The following is a 20,708-nucleotide window of genomic DNA, read 5'->3' as shown; positions in this document are numbered from 1 at the left end:
TTCAGCTCATGTCGTGATTTTGTGATCGTGAGATCAAGCCCTGCAGCGGACTCCATGCTGGACGTGGAGCCTGCTTAAGATTCTCTCTCTCCCTCTGCCCCTCCCCCTGCTTGCTTGCTCCCTCTCTTTAAAAAAAAAAAAGATTTAGATGATTAACAAAAAATGAAAACACAAAAACTTTTTAAAAGTAGAAGAAAGGATATACAATTCTCTGGACTTCGGATGGTCAAGGACATCCTAGCACAAAGTGTTAATGCAGCAAAAGAAATCACAAAAGAATAGACAGATGGCTTGACTATATAAAAAGGTAAAATGTCTATATGATAAAACGTATTAATATTTAAAAGCAAACATAATGGGAAGGATGTTTGCAACAAACATGCCAGGCAAAGCTTTGACAGCTATAGTATTTAAACAAATATTTAAAAAGGAAAGGTTTGATAGTGTTAAAGCATAAACCTTAATAGAAAAATGAGGAGAGGCCATGAATGCAGAATGCACAGAAAAGGAAACTCCTTGGCGGCGGCAGCACTGCTGACATTTGCTGAGTGCCTACTGTGTGCCAGCTACTTTCCTAAGAGTCCTGGCTCATTCCACCCTCACGACACTGGTTGAGACATTTCAATCCTGCTTTATGGGTGAGGAAACAAGGCACAGCTGTACAAACATGGCATCGCTCTAGTTTGAGTCCAAGCACTTGGACTCTAGGCCACGATGCTCCAAAATCTGTCAAGTACAAATGGCTCATTAAAATATGAAAAAAAAAATCGTTGGTGATTTAAAAATGCAAATTCAAATAACTGCAAGATTATAATTTTTTTCCTAGCAAATTAGCAAAGATTTTTAAATATAGCCAAATCTAAGTTGACATAGGTGGGCTGTTATATTTACACTGGAGAAGGTGTAAATTGGTAGACATTTTCCAGAACTTTGACAGTATATATCAAAAACATCGGAAAGGAATTTATTCTAAGGAAACCAATATACTTTAGTCACTGTGCATTAATTTCATATTTAATGTAACGACATGTTTTGTGCTCATTTTTTAAAGAGTGGGCTTCCCTTCTCCTTTCACCCCCTCCCCCAGTTATAGCAGTATAAACTCATAGTAGAAAGTTAGAAAACATAGATAAAATACCAAGAGAAAATTAAATCCCTCACACTCCTGTTACTCAAAGAGTTAATGTTTTGGTCCGTTTGTCTGCCACAGTGTCATTGTTTACAGTAGAAACAAAAAACTGAAACCCTCTCAATAGTCAAAAGTAAGAGAGAACCATTCCCCTAAGAAAAATTATGGTACATCTATATAACGGAATATTATTAGCTATTAAGAATTATGTTCTAAAGAATTTTCAATAAAATGGGAAGATGGTTATGATAAATACGTGGCTTTCAAAATTGTATATATATATATATGTACTTAGTTACAAAAAAGTATATGCAAAGAAGGGAAAGAAACACTTCCAGATTATCTCTAGAATTAGAATTAGAGACAATTTTTTTTATTTTCTTCTTCATACTTTTTGCTGTAAATAGAAAGAAAACTAATTTAAGAATCCGCGAAGGCCTGACCTAAGGGAGTGGCAGTGAGGACACATGGAAATGAAGCAGGTATTTTCCTGTTCTGCAGCAGGTAGAATTCTGCCTGGCACCTCGTGCTGCTCAGTAAATGTAGATGAATGGATGAATGAACTGAGCTTGGAAAGGTAGCAAGTGCAGCTTTGGCCGTGTTGCCTTCACTGTGGTTTTGAACATCCACATACAGCTTTCCTTGAGAGTTTGGAGCTCAGCAGGGGAATGCATTAAAGGGAGCTACTGGGAGTGGTGGGCAGACGGTAGTGGGGCCACTATAGGTGTGGATAAGGACAACCTGGGAAAGTGTAGGGAGACAGGGCTGAGGATGGAGTGCTTGAAGTTCCAACGTGTTAAGGGCTAATAGAGGATGAGGAAGTTAATCAACGAAACCGAAAAGGGTATAGAAGTAGGAAGACGATCAGGGGAGAAAGGTGTCAGGGAAGCCAAAAGAGGTCAGCATTGCAACAACAATAGTCATAATCCTAGCTGACCTTTCTAGAGCACTTATTGTGTGCCAGGCACTGTCACCTGAATGACACAGGTCAATTTGCTTCATCCTTGCAAAGGCCTTAGGAGGTTGGTTACTGTTATCACTAAGAAACGTGTCCAAAATCACTCCCCAGTGTTCAGTGCCCCAGAGAAGAAGATTAAGGTAAGGTGTAAGAAGTATACTTTGGAGGACGGTGGTGTATCTAGAATTTTAAAAAGTGAATTCAGAAAGCTCAACCATCAAGGCCTTGGGGGCACAGGAAGCTGGTTTTTTTTTTTTTAAACTACAGAGGCTGGAGCACTGGTGGAAAGGCAGCCAGGGAGCAGGGATGAGAACAACAAAAAGTGATATCCAGATGAGTTGTTTAATGCAAACTCAGAAAAGGCATTTGATGAAATTCAGCATTCTTTCCTAATTTAAAATAATCAAACATACTAACTAGAATTAAAAGAATTCTAAATCTTAACTAACTTTCTTGTTTGTTTCAGCCTTGACATAACCTTGGGGAAGCTTTTTTTTTTTTTAAGAATTTATTTTTTATTTATTTGAGAGAGAGCAGAAGAGGGGGTAGGGTCAGAGGGAGGAGCAGACTCCCTGCTGAGCAGGGAGCCCAATGCAGGACTTGGTCCCAGAACTACAGGATCATGACCTGAGCCGAAGGCAGTTGCTTCACCAACTGAGCCACCCTTGGGGAAGCTTTTATAAAGGGTAGATGACAGTGGGTCCAAAAGTCTAAAAACCTAACACCTTTGGTCTTCTGAGACTAGTAGATAGTCAATAAGTTTATCAGTTACATAAATTATCCCTTAACTGTACATTTAAGCATTTTTTAAAATTAGTGTCTGTTTATTTGTAGACTAATCATGAAAGTTTGTAAGCAGGTTCAATTCTTGGCTTTCTTTATTCAGTATTAAAATATCGTGCAGTGTCTCAGGATTGTCCTTGGAATAGATCTCAAGAGGAAGTAGGAGTGATTGAATGAATTAGGCAATCATTTCAGGAAGTCCCCTTTGCTGACCTTTTCTGTGATTTCTCTTGAGGGGTTTCTCTTTGGCTTTTGTGAGGAATGTATACCATTTAAGAACTGAGTCTGTGTTTAGTGAGTATTGCTAGAAGATGAGTGCAGATAACCCAGTTTTGTGCCTACAAGTTATGACTTTGGTCATGTTGTAAGTGTAGTCAGTAATGTCCTTTGACTTCTCTTTTCTTAAAAATGGCACACACAATACACACACACCTGGATTTAAGAAAAATAAGGAATACAAGAAACTTAAACTTAGCAATATAAGAAAGATGCCTCTTGGTACAATTTAATATCTAGTTTCTTTCTCACTGAGAATTAATGGGTTAATCTTCCACACCTTCATTCTTTACCCCTTCTGGTTCTAATGACAGGGATCTCTCAGGTACCTAGAGAGTCCCAGGCTTGTCTTTTTTTAGCCTCCTTATAACTCTTGGCTGGTTTCCTGAGGAAGCATTCCTTAGAACAAGAAAGCATCTCTGTCTGGTTTCCTGCTTCCTACTTCTCAGAGCTCTTCTAGGTTCCTTAAGCAGAATTAGAAAGAAAGCCACATACCTCATCTCTACCTAGAAGGGTGTGATGTTCAGAGGGTAACCATATCCACTCTCTCAAAGAGAAAACTTCTTCTTCCCCCATATCTTAGATGCTAGCTACTAGCTTAAATATTGTAATATATGATACCTAAATTCAGGAATACGTGCCATAGTAGTTGAGGTCGTCAGTTAGCAACTTGGAATTTAAATAGTCTGCCTTCAACAGACTCCTTCAAAGGGCTACCACTACAAACTTTTCAAAACACAGTTTAAGTAAAACTTAACTTAAGATGAGGGGCGCCTGGGTGGCTCAGTTGGTTAAGCGGCTGCCTTTGGCTCGGGTCATGATCTCAGGGTGTTGGGATCGAGTCCTGCATTGGGCTCCTTGCTCAGCGGGGAGCCTGCTTCTCTCTCTGCCGCTCCCCCTGTTTGTTCTCTCTCTCCCTCTCTCTCTCTGACAAATAAATAAATAAAATATTTTTTTAAAAAAGATGACTTTTAAGCAGAGATTTAGAGTTGTTTCATCTTACCTGAAATTTCTTTTTTTGGAACAAATTTTTGATACTGACAGGCCTCTCTCCAATTAAGTAGGAGTTTTAATTTAGAAATCCAGTTGGTTGTATTCCAGTAAGCCATGTTTTACCTGAGTATTGGTAAACTCTTAAGTTGCTGAGACTGTATAGGGGTCCCTGACTTCTCTCTGACAGCAAGTTGAGTATAATTTCAGGGTAAGCAGATTCTTCCCAGGAGCTGGGTCCTGGCCTGACAGGCCCTAGTGACACATCCCACTTCTCTAGCAAGGGTCTCTGGGCATTACTGCCCTTCCCAGTGGGTAACCTGAGAATAGTTACAGGGAGGCACAAATAGCACTGTCTTCAGCCCCATGGTGGCCAGAACCCTGGTGCCTGTCACCTCACTGTGAGCAGCCTCACCTCTTACCCCAGCGAGACATGTGAATTCTGTCCTCTCCATTGCTCCATGATGACGTAGAGACCGTGAAGCACTCACTGTTGCAGTGTAAATATTTCACTTTCCCCTATTTCTGAGCCCCACAAGCCGAGCATCAAAGGTTTTGAGACACTGTGACAGTGTCTCTTGGGGACATGTTATATGACTGAAACCCTCTGGTTCCCTGTAAGCAAATTGAATGAAGGAGCTATAAATTTGAAATGTGGTATTTATTTCCTTATGCAACTTTTATTTAATAGTTTTCTCTTTTTTTCAGTGGCACTATTAAGAAATGCTAAAGGCTGAGCAAGTATAAAGTCATTTAGAAAGTTGCATGTGTCTTTTATATATTTACTGTTTATTGCCCATTTCCTTCACCAAAAGTAAGATTCCTGGGGATAGAGACTTCGGGGCAGTCTCACCTCCTGGAAGAGCCTGGCACTTAGTAGGTCCTTATTAACCAAATGTTGAAAGAATTACTATGAAAAGAGCTTTCTTAATGTACTTTCTCTCCTCACACGTGATTCTTATGAAGAATTTTATGTTATTAGAACATAATCAGTCAGCTGTGATTTACTTAACTTCCAAATGATGTCGGGTGTGCCCTGCCTCCTTTTGAGGGCTGTTGTTTTTGTTCAAGCACAGCTTCTATCATTCCAGCTGCATCAGAAAGAAGATTGCCACTATCTACTATAACTCCTGGGTGGACAGATGAGAGCTGTGACAAAATTCACATTTACACACAGTTGGCTGAAGAGAAACTTAATCTTTTCCTGGCTTTTATCAGATAATTCATTTCTTCATTCATTTATTTTGGAAGGAAAATTCCAACTTCCGAAGTCTTTTTTTCTTTGCAGGGCTTTCCCGGCAGCTCTCCTCCCTGGGTGAGCACAGCCCAGGCAGTCATTAAAGAATAATCAGTTATGCTTTTGAAATGGGGCTCAAGTCCTTTATAGCCTTTTTAAGATACCCTCCCCACACCTCCACCATGACACTTGTGGAAACAGGACCGGCAGCTGCGTCCTCAGACTTCTGCTGGGTTTTGGAAGATGTGTTTTGACTTACAGAAGAATAGGTAGCATGGTGACATATATTTTAATAGCATTCTAGTTTATAATATAATAAGGAAAATGGCTACTTTTCCTTATTTTCTCATTATGATATGTTGTGCTAAAAGCCTTTGTCATGACTGTTCTGTGACATTGGACTGAAGTGCAATATATTTTACTATGTTGAAGATAACATCAAGGTTGAAATTTGAGCTGTCGGTGATTTATTCAGAGGTTGACTGTTACCGAATGCATAGAAATAAGTTGCATGAGGCAGTGCAGCTAACGATTTATTTATGTATCTTTTTTTTAACAAAGCTTGTCATAAAGAGCAAATAAATAGCTCTTATAGAATAGTTTGTATTCATTGCTTCAGTGAAAGTGTTGTAAATAAGAAACATACGGTCTACAGCTACTGTTTTGCCTTACACAGCTCAGAATTTTTTCAAGATTTGGCATGCAGGTGGCTTGTTTTTACAGATATTTTGTCTGTGTGGATGTCTAACACTGACCGGCATTTGTAGTGAGTCATTTTGAAACCCTACTACTGGACAAATTCACATAATTAGTACGGGAACACCTGTCTTCAGCTGTAAATGGAAGCTTGACAGCATTACCATGAGGGCCAGGCTGGCTCACTGCTGAACTCCGAGCCGTGAGCACAGTGGGATGCACATAGTAGGTGAGCCAAAAAAGGGTTTGTTGTAGGAGTAAGTAATAAAGGAATGCAGACATCTCATCAGCACTCTTCTGTGTCCCTGACAGCACCTACCACATTCCCCTGACGGGCTTGTGGCAGCTGGTGCTTGACTCGAGATCTCTTCTCAGTCTGTTTTTTCCCCTTCTTTATTCCCTCATCACTTCCTTCAGTAAATGTGCTCTATTTATGCGGCCTGAGCCAGGAGCTGGCCTAGGTGATGAGACCGTAAGGATAAAGGGTCCCGGCCTGACCCACAGGTCAGTGGGCGGTCAGACACATGGGGGATTCATCCGAGGCGTGCGACACTGCATGTTTGGGTGGGACACGGGGCTGTCAGGATAGGAGAAGAAAGGCCTCCAACTCTCTTCGTTTTCCCAGTTCAGGCGCATGCAAGGGAAACATTTGTACCTTATCCAAAACAAGATCAAGAAAAATTCTGTTCTGATTGGTTGAGATGAGGACTATACCTGATTTTGGTTCCCAGGGAACCATTCCCCTTAAACATATTTTCCAGCTTGTAGTCTTACGTTTGTAGCACAATACCCTAAGATAACATCCTCCCGTGATGGGATTTCTAACCAGCACATTTATAATTTCAGCTGTCTCTGAGGTAGTATTATTTTTTTCCCCACATCAGTTTGTTTTGGGTAAAGCAAAAGATTTTTCTCTCATTTGTTTAGAATTCTGGTAGGAAAATACTAGTTAGGAATCTGATTTTTTTTTTCTCCCCCATCAATTTGTGGTTAGCTTGTTTTTACTCTAGTATTAGTGGTACATGCTCATGTTTACTAATATAAAAACCTCTGTTTTGTAATTATTTCTATTGAGTACTGCTTTGGGTTAACATCATAGATGTTATGCTCCTTTTTCCAACAAAATTGTTTTAAAGTTTATAAAGTGCTTCAGAATAGTTGAGTGGATTAAAAGCAATTCAGTTATGCATGTAACTATTTATCCATATTGAAAAAAATATGCGGTGTTATTATCTAAAGCAGAAAGAATTGAAAACATGTTGGTGAAATCTTCAGGAAATGTGATACAGGTAGACCTCACTGTATATTTGCATATATCCTTTTTGGGGGGCAGATTGAATCATTTAAAATGACATAGAGTTCTTTCTGTGAAAAGGAGTGTTTGGAATGCTTCTCCTTTCATACTAGATAGCAAGGAGGCAAAAATTTTTAGGGTCTTGTCAAAAGGACTCAGCATATAACTTGAAGAGGCTCCCACGGGACAATAAGTATAACAGTAAAGACAACAATTGCAATTGATTGAAACTCACCAAATATTATAAACTCACAAATTCATAATCTCACCTAAAATCAAATTTAGAGGATGATAAGAACCAGTTCATTATCTTAATAAATGGGTAAATAAAGCATTTAACTTGCCTTTCCTATATGACCTATACCACTAGGTAAACAAATAGTTAATAAGGGAAAGCATCTTTTTATAAACATATTCCAGCCAACAAATGAAATGAAATGATAGAATTAACACATGGCTGTTTTGCGATTCTGCCAATGAATTAACTGATCTAGACCTTGAACTTCAGCAGCAGCAGACATTATGAAAGGGGACACAACCAGAGATCATGTGCTTCCTGATCAAGGGACACACCATCACCTGTAGTTTTGCCAGAGGATGGAACCCAAAGTCTCACCAAGCCTCTGGATCCAGCTGCCATTCTGCAGGAACACAGAGGAAAGGGGAACAAATTGAACCATATCATGTGTATGCAATCAGCAAAATCCAGATTGTAGAAACTCTGTAGGTCAAATGGCCCCAGTTCGTCAGTAGATAAATTACAATGAAAAGAAAGGGGGTGGAGAGGGGAACCCATAGACTAAAAGAGACTTAAAAGATTTTTTTTTTTTTTTTAAATGAACAAGACTGTGTTTTAGTACCTGGGGATATGTTGGGTGAAAAAAGTATAATGAAACACTGTGAAAGTCGGGATAGTGGTTACTCGGGAGGGAAAAAGGAGGGATGACTGGAATGGGACAAATGGAAGGTTTTTCAGGGTGACTGGCAAACATCTAATTCTTGATCCTGGGTGGTGATTACAAGGGCGGCTGCCTTTCATTAAGCTATGTATTGTTTAATGTCATTTTCTAGATCTGTGTTTTATTTTTGCCTTTTTTATTTTTTAAGAAAGCGATGGTCTTAAAATGGGAGTTCACGCCCCATGGTATCTTGTGTTGGAGCTTAGATTCTTGTAACTCTTAAAATGAAAACTTTTTGATTTATTGGTGGCATTGTGTTAGTGATGTTTTTAAAAGAGATAGAGTTTTTTGGGCGCCTGGGCGGCTGAGTTGGTTTAACTTTGACTTTTGGTTTCAGCTTGAGTCATGATCTTGGGATCCTGGGATCGAGCCCAGCATCGGGCTCCACACTGGGCGTGGAGCCTGCTTAAGATTCTCTTCCTCCCCTTCAGCCCCCTCCCCCCAACCCCCTGCCAGCAGTCATTCTCTCTCTTAAAAAAAAAAACAACAATAAAATAAACAAAAAATAAAAAGTAAAATAAAAGAGTTTTTCACCTTTACTGTTTTAAAATCAGAATGTGACTATGTGGGTATTTGGTGTATTGGGAGCTTCTCAACATCAGACTTTATGTGAAGGAAATGTACTGAAATGTACCAGAATCATATCCTCTCAAGTGTTGAGTCTAGTCCATTAGAAAACTTCATTCCTGTAAATTGTGTTTCCACTCTTAAACCTAGAGAATCATAATTGAAGAGTTGTATGTTGACAGAGTGGTGATAAAATAATGCATTCAGACAAAGAATGGCCTTGAGGATAGGGGTGGATAGGAGAGAAAATATGATACAGAGGGGCCACACCAGCATTGGAACTTCTTATGTTCCTTGTCTGTCTGTCTCTCCCTTCTTCCTCCCTCCCTTTCTTTCTCCCTTTTTTTCTTTTTGATTTAAAATGAGGGAAAGCACCTTTGTCACTCCTTTTCCCAGAATGGTGGGTGTCAAAGTTCTGATATTTGGGGCAGATCTTTAGGGCACCAGAAACCGTGCTTACAGAAGAGAAAAGATGTTAAATGTTAGGCTTTAAGAAAGGGAAAGAAAAAGCTAGAATGTCTTAAAAATACGCTGAAACGAAGTTTTGCTGATTATTTATTGCAAAAAAAACAGGCTTCCTTCTTCTTAAGAAGAGGATGGTTCTCTGTTCATAGATTAGAAGTCCTGCCCTGTGGTTTGCCCAGTGTTGGAGCTTTTCCCCATGAATTTAAGAAAGTTAATGAGATTTTTTTTCCTACCAAAGCAGAAGATACGTCTCCGTTAAAAACTTGGAGACCATAATGAATATTGTTAGAGAGAAAATAAAATGAATGACGTCTGTGAATTTGTTTTAAATGTTGTTCATTTTACCAAATAATTTAGATAAATCTTTCCCGAGGAGGAATTGAAATCATCAGGTTTCATTAATAATCTGGAGCTTTTCAGAGGATTACTTTGAAATACCTCCCTGCCAACTTTTCATAAATAAGCATAAACTTTCTTTGACCTTATCACAGGTAACTAAATAGCTGTTGAAGGGTTAAAACCAACTAAAAAGTGATTCTGTAGCTCCATCCCCATTCTCCTGCAAAATTATACGGGAAGTTTCTTTCGGTTCTCAAGTAGGGTAATTACAAGAGACAGTTACATAATTTACAGTTTCAATCTGCTCGTCCATAATCACACACTTCCACCTAGTTGTATATACCCTCATGAGTATCTGCCTTGTACTTTGATTTGTAAATGATGATTGCAGTGTGATTGATTGCTTGCAATGTAGCATATTGAATTGATTCTTAAAAATGAACTTTAGCTGTTAACATGTCTATTTGAGTTCCTGTTATTTATGTAGTTTGTGGTTCTTGCGTTCAGCAGTTGCATAGTAGTTAAGAAATTACACTCGCAGAGATTTTTTCCTTATTAAATTTAGAAAATGGAGTGTCTGTGCACACCCTAACTAGAAAAGAGCCTGGAACCTCAGACGCACTCAACTGCTGAGCACAGGACTAAACCATTCCAGTCCTTGGAAAGATGAACGGAGATTCTTTGGTTAACAGTGACCCCACAGTAAAAGGCTCATGGGGATAATACTGTGGCCAAAGCCATGCTGATACTAATAAATTGTTATGAAGGCTCAGCCTTAAGCGCTGCGGCATTAGGGAGGCAGTGTAAACGGTGGACTTTGAGAAAGGTATCACCTACTAACTGAAGGCCTAGTAACGGGCGTCCGTTAATCAATACTGCTAGTGATGATATTTCATACAGTTTTGTTTTTCCAACCACTAACATCTAACTCTAGCCACTTTGGACTTTTAAGATTCCTAGGGAATTAAAGGCTAGATATCTACATGACACGAGATCTGCTCCCACCCCAGCCTACATGTGGGCTGCATGGGCTCGTCAGTCACCCGGTGGGGACACCACCATTTATTGCCAGAGGCTTTTTACCTCAAATCCTGTTGGAAAGCGTATGGGAGATACATAAAAAATAATTGAGAACAGAAGTTTTCGAGTTCTATGGGGTAGGACTGTGTGTCTCAATGACCCGAGGACAACTGGGGATAGTTCCTCTACCTTACATTTTTGACATTAATTGATCAGTCAGATTGGGCGATGGTGTGTGCTTTGATTTTCGAACGTTATTCCCCAAAACTGACAGATTCCCTTTGAAATGTAATCTGAAGACAAAACTTTCAGATTTGTATTCCCCACTTTTTCCTTTCTTCAGTCTTGCTGTAATGGGTGTTTGCTGTGTGAAAGCTTATCACTCAGAATTAGAACTCCAACATTTCTTTGTTCTGTTTCAGAAAATTATAGCTGGTACACACACAGACACAGAATTTTGGATGGGTTGTGGGAGAGCCAAAGGAAAGGAGAGTTGCTCTTCTAACCATTCCGACTCCCAGAGCATGATTCTGAAATCGTGGCAGTGTCCATTGCTGATGGAAGCTCTTCTTCTCAGTCTGCGGGTAGGATTAGACCAGATAACTAGCTGTGAACCATCCCAGCTGCCCCCACAGAACCCCAGACCTACAGTATTGGGCAAAAGAAACTCTAGTTGTTGCTTTGATTAGTTTATTTAAGGAAAAGTTCAACTGTAATGTTCTAGCAACCGGAGAATGGTCTTAGAGGTGGCATTAAAAGTATATGCAGTTCTTTGCTTGGAGCAGATGCTTTATTTGAAGTGCGTATGTGTTTATGCAATGTTTAAAAATCTTACAGCTTCTCAATGGTAAATTCCTGTTACCAGGATTTTGTTACTTAGGTGTGAACATTTTTATCTAGGTTTTAACTTGGAAGAATTATAAATTTGTTTCTGAAATAGTTTTTCAGATTGAATCTCCAATGTGGACTTTTGCCTATTTATAAGAGAGGAAAGAACTTTAAAATGCCAATTACTTCATCTTAAAAATGTTTTGTGTTTGAAAATTTGTTTTTCCTAAAACTTGCCAGGATTTAAAAGTGATTTGAACTGTGGACAATCAAAAAAGGTCAAAGACGAAGGCATTATTTTGACATGTCTAATTTCTCTCACCTCAAAGGCCATGGTCCTAGTGCTTTATCATTACCTAATAGAGGTGCCTCTGGCTGATGGATCAGAGCTTCAAGTTAGATTTGTAATAAGCATTGGGCTTCATGAAGAATGTGGTTACTTCCCGGTTATATTTAAGGAAAGATATTTTTGAAAATCCTTCCCCAGATGATTTCGTTTGGGAGTAAGTGAGAGTGACAGATCTCTTGCTCCATGACCATTTTAACCTTTGTCAGAGGTGCCTCATTTTCATAACGAAGAAATTGAGAGGCTGAATCTATTTCATATATGATCATCTTCTTAGAAAGAAAAATTATGCTTTACATAAAAGACCAGAACCTTGCTGGTGTGGTGACATGCCATACATAAACAAATATTCCTCAGTTAGGCGTCTAAAGAAAGAAAACTCTTGTGAAGTCTGTCACAGAGCTCTCTTTGCCGAGTGACCATCTCCTCCCTTTAGCCTCAACTCTTAGATGCTGCCTTTCCCCCCAGGATTCCCCTTCTACTTGGATCCTTCATCGGGCACGTCTGCTACTACCACAGCCCTTCGGGGTGGTGGTCCTGGAGCTGTGGGACCAGTGTTGCACCCTTGTTTAACATTCTGGCCATGGACTCATCCTCAGGACCCTTTGCTTAATATAACCTGTAATTCATCTATGACCAGTTTGGCCCAAGATAAGCATGAGTTGAGGTTGGGTAGGGTACAGACGTGTGTAGTTTTTAAAAGCCCCTGAATGAATCCAGTGTACAGCCAGGGTTGAGAAGCATTGAGCTAGACTAGAGGATAAAGAAAGGAGAACTAGAGACATTCTCAGTGAAGTAGATTATCAGTTATTGACTGATTTTTGGCCTGTGACTATCTCACCAGAGGTCTGTCTCTGGTCCTGGTCATCCCCAACTCAGGAGCTCGTTCACAGGTGTTCACCCTCCTCAGAGGGAGGCGCATCCCCTTTCCTGCTGCCTGCTGCCCTATTTGTGAGTTCATATAATAGGTGAGTTCATATGTTCCGCGGGTGACTGACACACAGAATGACCACCTCCTTCACACCCAGTTACAGAATCGTGGAGCTCTTCTGGTAAGTTCCAGCATGGTCTGTAGGTTTTTTCGCAAACACACAGCAGCACTGGGGTCATGCCCCTACCACACCCTCTTCCACTGAAGGCTGTTGAAGGAGCATCATTCCTCTCCCGAGTGGACCTGGCCAGGAAGGAGGCGGGTGCCGGGTTCAGTAAGAAAGACCAGTGTTGCCTCTGCATAACTGAGCCAGAGTTCAGCATTCTGAGCAGTATGCTGAGGAGCTTGTGAGAAGGGGGCTTAGATAGAGTCAGTCTGGTACATGACCCAGAGCAGCCAGCCTTCCCCCAAAGACCTGCTGTCTCCTTTCTCTGGGTTTCACTGGCTCAGACCATTTTCCCAGGGATAGACTTGGGTCTTCTAGAACATTTGGGTCTTTGTTTCATCTGTCCTGGGACTGTCTCTGGGTTCCTCTGACGCCCTCAAGCAATCATTGTTATTGTGGTTTGAAGTCCTTGCTGTTTTTCTGAGGATAGTCCTTGAAGTTAAGGACTTAAGGACCAAAGGGAATTTGGGGAGCTCAGAACTGTGCTTGCTGTGTACTGCAGTCGCCAATTCAGATCATTCCTGAGGCAGAATATGTTGGGGGTTTTTTCATGGCTTCTTTCTTTAATTAAATTTATATTTGGGTGGTTAGCTTGGGGGGGTAGGGAGAGGAGAACTTTTGTCTGAGGCATTGGAGTAAATGGAATGATTTTCAGGTGCCTAAGGCAAAAGTAGGAAAAGAGAGGTAGCTCTTCTCAATCTGATTCTATAGAGCAGTCTGTCTTCTTCCTTCTGTCCACATTTTCCACATTTTCTTCCATGTTTTCCTTCTTTGCCCTACATTCAGTATATCTAGTCACCCAAACGATCCCCTTGAGGTTTCATTCATTCGTATGTTGAATAATGATAGTAGCTAACATGTAGTGTTTCGGTAACATGCCAAGCACGGTTCTGCATGCTTTGTATTATTCATTTAATTCTTATGACATCCCTAAGAGATAGGTATGATTATTCTCCCAAGTTTTATGGATGAGGGACCTGAAGCACAGAGAGGTTAAATAATTTGCTCAGCCAACGTCACATGGTTTTGGTACATAGTGGACCCTGGATTGCATTCCAGGTGGTCTGGTTTTAGCACCTTTGCTCTTCCGCAACCTGTAGTCCCTTGTATGATCTGTCATACTGTATTAAATAAATGCCATATTGTTTTAAAATACCTGTGACCTTGTTGCCCAACTTTTAAAAATTCTTGTCATTTTTTATTTAATGCAGGTGGTCTCAAAAGTATGATCCAGGGACTCCGCGGGATCCCTAAGGCCCTTTTAGGGAGTCTGCAAGGTCATAACTATTTTCAAAGTAATGCTGAGATGCTACTTGTCCTTTTCACTCTTATGAGTGTACCTTGGAGTTTTCAAGTAATTTCATGACCTGTGATATCACAGCAGATTATATACCAAAGCGGATATGAGAATCTAGCTTTTCTCTCAAGCCGAACAGTGAAGAGATTTGCAAAAATGCAAAACTGCCACTGTCCTCGCTATTTTTTTTTTGTATTTTGGAAAATACAATTTTTTTCATAAAAAAAGTTACCACATAATGGATTTATTGGTTCTTAATGAATTAATAAATACTTGTCAAATTTCTCTATAAAATTAATAGGTATAACTCTTAGGAACAGAAGCTCTTAAATAATTTTTTAAATGTAAAGAGGTCTCGAGACCAAAAACCTTGAGAACCACTGATTTAATATATAAACCTTGCATTTCAAGTGTGGCCCAAGTTCCATAGCATAGGAACTTGTTAGAAACGCTGAATCTCAGGCCCCACCCCCGACCTGCCGACTGATTCAGAGCCCAGGTGCACAATGAAGGTTGAGAAGTACAGACATAAAATTTATGGACAAAGGCATTTAGCAGATCAGTGACCTCTTGCTAAATTTCTGCCTGGTGGGGCTTTGGATATTCCTGTCCCTAGTTCTCTACCACCGAGTTGCTGGGTGAGGTGTCCTTGCCCATCGAGATTCTCTAGTCCCACTGTCTACCCAGTGGTTCTCCTCCTACAAAAGGTGGTTTTCACATCCTCATCAAAAGCAGCAGCTCCATAGCAGAGTTTACAGCAGCTGTCCTCAAATTTGTGTGCATCAGAATCACCCGGAGGACCTTGTAAAGCAGAAGTGCTGGGTCCTGCCCCCAGTGTTTCTGGTTCGTAGGTCTGAGAGAATTTGCAGTTCTAACAAGTTACCAGGTGATGCTGATACTGCCAGTCTGGGAGGCCAGTCTTTGAAAACCACTGGTCGATAGGAAGTAGAGAAGTCTGTAGAAAAGTCAAGCAGTATTTATTCGAATTGTTTTATAATTATTTCATGCCCATAGAATTACGGGAGAGATGTCACATTCACATTTTCAAAACCAGTCTCTTAAAGTATAAAATAATTCAAAAATTCAAAATTTCCATTTTCGCTAGGGATGCATCTATATCTTTTAATAAATGGAAAGTAGTAAGAAATCTGGCAGGTCACGGGTCATTTGGAACACTACGGTTCTCTGAAAACAGTAGGAAGACTAAGGTTCAGCTTCCTTCCTTACTAATAGCAAAATCACCACAAGATTTCAGCAAGGAGACATAAATAGCCTGTCAGGTTCATTTATCACTATTTAAACTGATAACACGCCATTCATCCACTTGTTCACAGAGCTGCTTAACCCCAGAAACCAGTAACAGATGAGCACAGACGAGTGAATTTCCGTCCCTAGTCACGAGATACGTGGTTAGAGCCATCGGATTTCCTCTGCTCAAGAGCTGCCATAAATCCCTGGCCTGGTGTCAGTTCCCAGGCTTGCAAACCCAGTGCTGTCTAGTGATACGAACCTTTCAGCAAGGTTTGCTGAGCTAAACAGGTGTCTGATGAAGGGTGTGTAATCCTTGAAGATTATCTTCCCCTAAAAGCGGCTAGTAACCCCAGACTCACATAATCCAGACAGATGGGAATTGGGAGTAGCTTGCCAAAGTTCACACTTTGTATTTGAGGAGGTTTGTATGGTTTGGTTCCATATGGTAGAAGATGAAGGTGTGCAAAATGAGGGGTGGCTGCCTTTGTGGGGGGAAATCCTTATCCATTAACATTATTCCACTTCTGGTCCAGTCTACAATTTTGAAATATTACTAGTTTAAAAGGAAGGAATGTTTCATATTAAACAAGGGTTAACCTTGCACTTAATACACTGAGAGCTCAATTAATTTGGGAATTTAGGTTTGTAAAAACAAATCTTGACCTTGTCTAGATAGTTCCCTCCTTATCCTAATAGATCTGTTTCTACCACTTTTTTTCCTCTCCCTAGAATGGAGTTAACCATTTCAAACACGGGGCATCAGGGCTAGTTAACATGAGAATTGATTCTCTTACTACAAGTAGGTCAGCCTTTACGAAGTGAGGTAAATTTGGGTCCTATGCAGTCAGTACAGTTTAGAAATGCTACTTTTCACAGACATCACATTATTCTTAACTTTCCCCTTAAGCAAACACTTTGGTAATCTTTTAAATTAAGTGTGTGGTCCATACACTGAGACTCAGACCTCATCTTCCTTTGGATAAGTCGTTCCAGTAAAGCAAAAGAGAAAGCCAGCTTTCAATAGTATGAAGATAGTTGATGTGGGTGAGGGGCTTACAGGCCAATCAATTTCCAATTACAAGTCTCCTGATCACAGAATAAGTGCTGTTCACCAGCACCTCTGGCTCACAGACAATTTAAAGGGAATAATTTCACCAGCAATTAATTATACTGCAGCTACTGGGATTTGTCCTCCAAACACCACTTTGTTTTTAGCCTGAACAGCCAGGTTCCCCCAGGGATAGTTCAGGTTTTCTGATTGAAAGTATCCTCAGTTCAGGAAAGGTGTTCAAGCACTGTGGGAATCTGTTCACCAGTGGTGTATTGTACTTGTTTCAGATCTTCAGGATAATACACGGGCTTCCAAGTTAAGTGCTTTTTATTTCCCTGCATCTTAGATCAGTTACTTGGAATCTTTTTGGTAAGTTAAATATAAGAGCTGTAACATTAAACCACCGCATTGCTGTAATTACTCAATAACCTAAATGTTCTTACCAAAAATTATTCTGTCAATTGGCTATATAGTAATTATGATTTGAGGAGCCTAGAAAAAGGAGAAGGAAACAAAAGATGGCAAGAAATTCATTATTTAAATCATTCCATGTTAACAAAGGACAGAGGTAGGGGCGCCTGGGTGTCTCAGTCGGTTAAGCATCCGACTCTTGGTTTCGGCTCAGGTCATGATCTTGAGGTTGTGGGATCGAGCCCCACGTCGGGCTCTGTGCTCAGTGCAGAGTCTGCTTCAGGTTCTCTCTCCCTGTCCCTCTCATTCACTGTCTGTCTTTCCCTCTCTAAAATAAATAAATAAAATCTTTTTTTAAAAATAAAACAAAGGTCAGAGCAGAGCAGTGAAGTGCTACCAGCTCTAGCTTTTTTGAGGGAACATGCCTCCTGCCTAGTGCACCAGTGGGGTAGAATACACCATAACTTTGTCTTCTAAACTATACGTTTTAATATATTACAAGTGATTTCACTTAAGTAGTAAGGAATCAAAGAAATTAACCTTTGGTCGTTTTGATTGTGGAAATGGATTCCATTTAATTTTAAAATGTCCCCTTCAGGAGAAGACTGTGGACTTTTAAATGGCTTTCAGCTTAAGTGCAAGTTCCTTCCATTGGGATAAGCTCCCTGAGGGTCTCATGAGTCAGAGAAGGAAAAACTAACTTCAGGCAATGCAGCGATGCCTTCAGACAGTGGCACTGTGTGGTCTGAAATTTTGGCACACAGCATCCCCGGAAACCTGTTTGATGTTTTCTGGTTGGAGTTTTGGTTTGTAGTTTTTTTCTCCCCAGCACCCAGGAGGGTATCACTTGCTGGCAGATGTTGGTAGCCTTCCTGCTTTGTAGCCTTCACTGGTGTGGTGTGGAGGTGCTTGCTGGAAAGTCCAGTGGGCCCAACGGGCTCAGTGTATGCATGCTCAGTGGAGCTTGGTGCCCTGCTGCCGCCTCCCCAGCCCACCCCGGGCTCCAGGAGTCTCCTGTGGCAGTGTCAGTCACACACTGCACACTGTGTCCAAGGGGTTGTCCCAGCAGACCGCCACTTAACCGTGGTGGGAATTGCAGGTGCTGAGAAGTTTATGCTTAAATGCTCTCCACAGACCCTAGGCTGCCTGAGAGCTTCAGTGGCCTGACCAGTTTAGGCTGAGGCCCCAATAAAGGTGTGTTTGTACTACCCCAGGGTGTGAAAATATGAATAGCTATGTAGTGTAAAGTATGTTTTGGGGGGATTCTGGCTGAGCCTGGGGAAGGGATTGAGGGAGGAGAAGACAGAACAAAGAAATCCATGTGCTTCCTGGATAAGGTTGTTCCTAGTAGCGGAGAACAGAAGGTAGGAAGGGCACCTGCCGCCTTCTGACCGTGGTTGTATAGAAATCTTTCTGCTGGGCTGCGGGGGTGGGGCTTTCTGTCCCTAACTGTGGGGTTCAGATGAGAACCAGTGAGGGAGTAGGGAATTTCACAGTCACTGCAGGGGACTTTTAATTGTGGTCACAAGGGGCATAGTTTCATAGCCTGGATACTGTGGTCCTCTCCCCCCCGACACAGGGACAGAGCTGGGTCCTCTAGCCAACTGAGTAAATTTCTCAGCATGTGCCAAGCACTTAGGAGGCAGGTGACAGACGTGCCAATTATCTGTGTCGTGAGGTCTGGGCACCCTTTGTACTTGAGTGACAGAGAGCTCTTCTCCAAACTGACAGGGCATGATCTGGGCTGGATTGAGCACCGTGGTCATCAGTGTTAGCATTCCTGACACACTGCTCTTGAGAGCCTCAGTATGCAGCTGAATGACGTGTCGACAGCGGTTTGACTGTAAAATTTTTGTGGTGCTTGTTCACATTCAATCAACTAGGTTACACTTGAACATGAGTTAGACAAATAAGTCAAAAGACTTCAGGAAAGCCTAAAGTTAAATATGTGCTTATTCTTTATAATGACATTCAGATTAAAACTGTCAAAATGCAAAATGCTGTGGTTACACCCCTCTAGGGTCAGGTTGGATTTCTTTTTCTCTATTTCTGCATTATCTGCAGTAATTTTGAGGCAGGAAAATGCATCAGAAGCATGATTTCTCCTTCTAAGAAAAAATCCAAAATTGAGAAAATTCTTGAGAATGCAGCCATTTTGGAAATGTAGATAAAGAAGAAAAATGCCGAAGATTTGGGTGGTTTACAGAGCAGCATGATTTTGTAATTGCTGCCACCTACTGTATGTGGTTGATGTTTGTTTAAATTTAGGAAGTTCATGAAGGTGAGGCTATTGAAATCGATAATTAGAGCAAGGTAGACATTATTAGTTTGTAGCATTTCTTTACTCCATAAGTGGCTCTTAATTACCAAGACAGCCGCCAGTCTTCATTAATTACCTTCAAGTGGATTTAAAGTTTTAAATCATTTTAAAGTCCTTTTGCCAAGGAACCTTCACCGTAATGCTGTAGGATGCACATTCAAAAGCTTACCATGCTCAGGGATTTTCTGAATATACACGAAGAAACAGTTTGTTTTAAGGAGGTTGTTTTATTTGTAGAACCAACGTTCTGGGGTTGGATTATAAATTAATTTACATGAAAGAGGTGAAAATAGAGCTAGGGGAGCTGATGTGAGTTGCAGCAGTTGACATAAAAGACATTCTTTTATTAGTCCTAAAACAAAGCTTCAGATCAGCCGACTAGTTAAATGTAACAAGCAATATAGAATCTGAGTCAACAGAGACCCTTCTCTTTTATTAAGACCCAGCTGTCAAAGGGTCATTAGGTCCTTCCTGTGGAAAACAACTTGCCCATTAATGTTTGGGGTGGTCCCTCGACAGGATTTCTGAGTAAGTGCCTGACATTTCGTTTTTTGAAAGAATCTAAAGCTGGTGAGAAACTTGGATGTTGAAATTTACCAGAAGTAACGTCCTCAACCTTAGCTTTGTGAAATATGCCATGATGTGTATTTGGAATGCTGCCGCTAGCTATGTGAATTGACTTACAGTGCTACCATCAAAGGTTCAGAAGCATAAACTTCATGGACATCAAATCACTGTAACTGGGAAAGAGACTGCATACATAATAAAGTCTGATGTGCTCTTTTTACCTTATTGCTACTTAACGTTATTTCCAAGTGGCCCCCGTTCCAATGTCTGAAAACACCACAGTGAGGTCGACTTTGGCTTTTTCTGCCCTAGGCTATTTGCTTTCTAGAAGAGAAGGCCAAGCAGGGTCTCCTGAAAAGCCACTCTCTGATCTGGGCCGTCTCTCCTACCTGGCCTACTGGAAGAGCGTCATCTTAGAATATCTCTACCACCACCAAGAGAAGCACATCAGCATCAAGGCCATCAGCAGAGCTACGGGCATGTGCCCACATGACATCGCCACCACCCTGCAGCACCTCCATATGATTGACAAACGGGATGGCAGGTGAGTACCAATGCGTGCGCGTCACTGGCTGCCTCCCAAGCATCTTAAACTAGAAAGGGTGCCTGGTGTTAGGGGGATACATTCCAGTTTAAGGTAAGAGGTTGATAAAAGGTATTATCAAAACCTTTCTCCTAAATAGAAAACAGGAAATGATACTTTTTTGCTGGTCAGATTTCAATTTGCTATACCTTTTCATCGATGGGCTTTCTCATCAGTCGTACCCCGCGTTATAGTGCTAGCATTTGTCAATGTGTGAAGGCGAAATGAAATTTCAGCTTTTGAT

At 40.9% G+C, this 20,708-nt stretch overlaps 1 protein-coding gene across 7 annotated transcripts in view; it reads left to right on the top strand.

Annotated features, from left to right (window-relative positions):
* KAT6B (lysine acetyltransferase 6B) overlaps window positions 1–20,708 on the top strand; it is a 180,477-nt gene that overhangs the window by 149,229 nt on the left and 10,540 nt on the right. For all 7 annotated transcript variants that reach the window (XM_025850520.2, XM_073878767.1, XM_025850519.2 and 4 more), the window contains exon 14: window positions 20,194–20,425. In XM_025850520.2, the coding sequence (XP_025706305.1) occupies window positions 20,194–20,425 (232 nt within the window). The remainder of the gene's footprint in view (window positions 1–20,193; window positions 20,426–20,708) is intronic.

The sequence above is a fragment of the Callorhinus ursinus genome, unplaced genomic scaffold (assembly GCF_003265705.2).
Source record: "Callorhinus ursinus isolate GAN/ISIS: 27379988/994484 unplaced genomic scaffold, GSC_fseal_2.0 scaffold31, whole genome shotgun sequence".
Lineage (NCBI taxonomy): Eukaryota > Metazoa > Chordata > Mammalia > Carnivora > Otariidae > Callorhinus > Callorhinus ursinus.
Note: the sequence above shows the minus strand (reverse complement) of the source record. Positions and strands in the feature narration are given on the sequence as shown.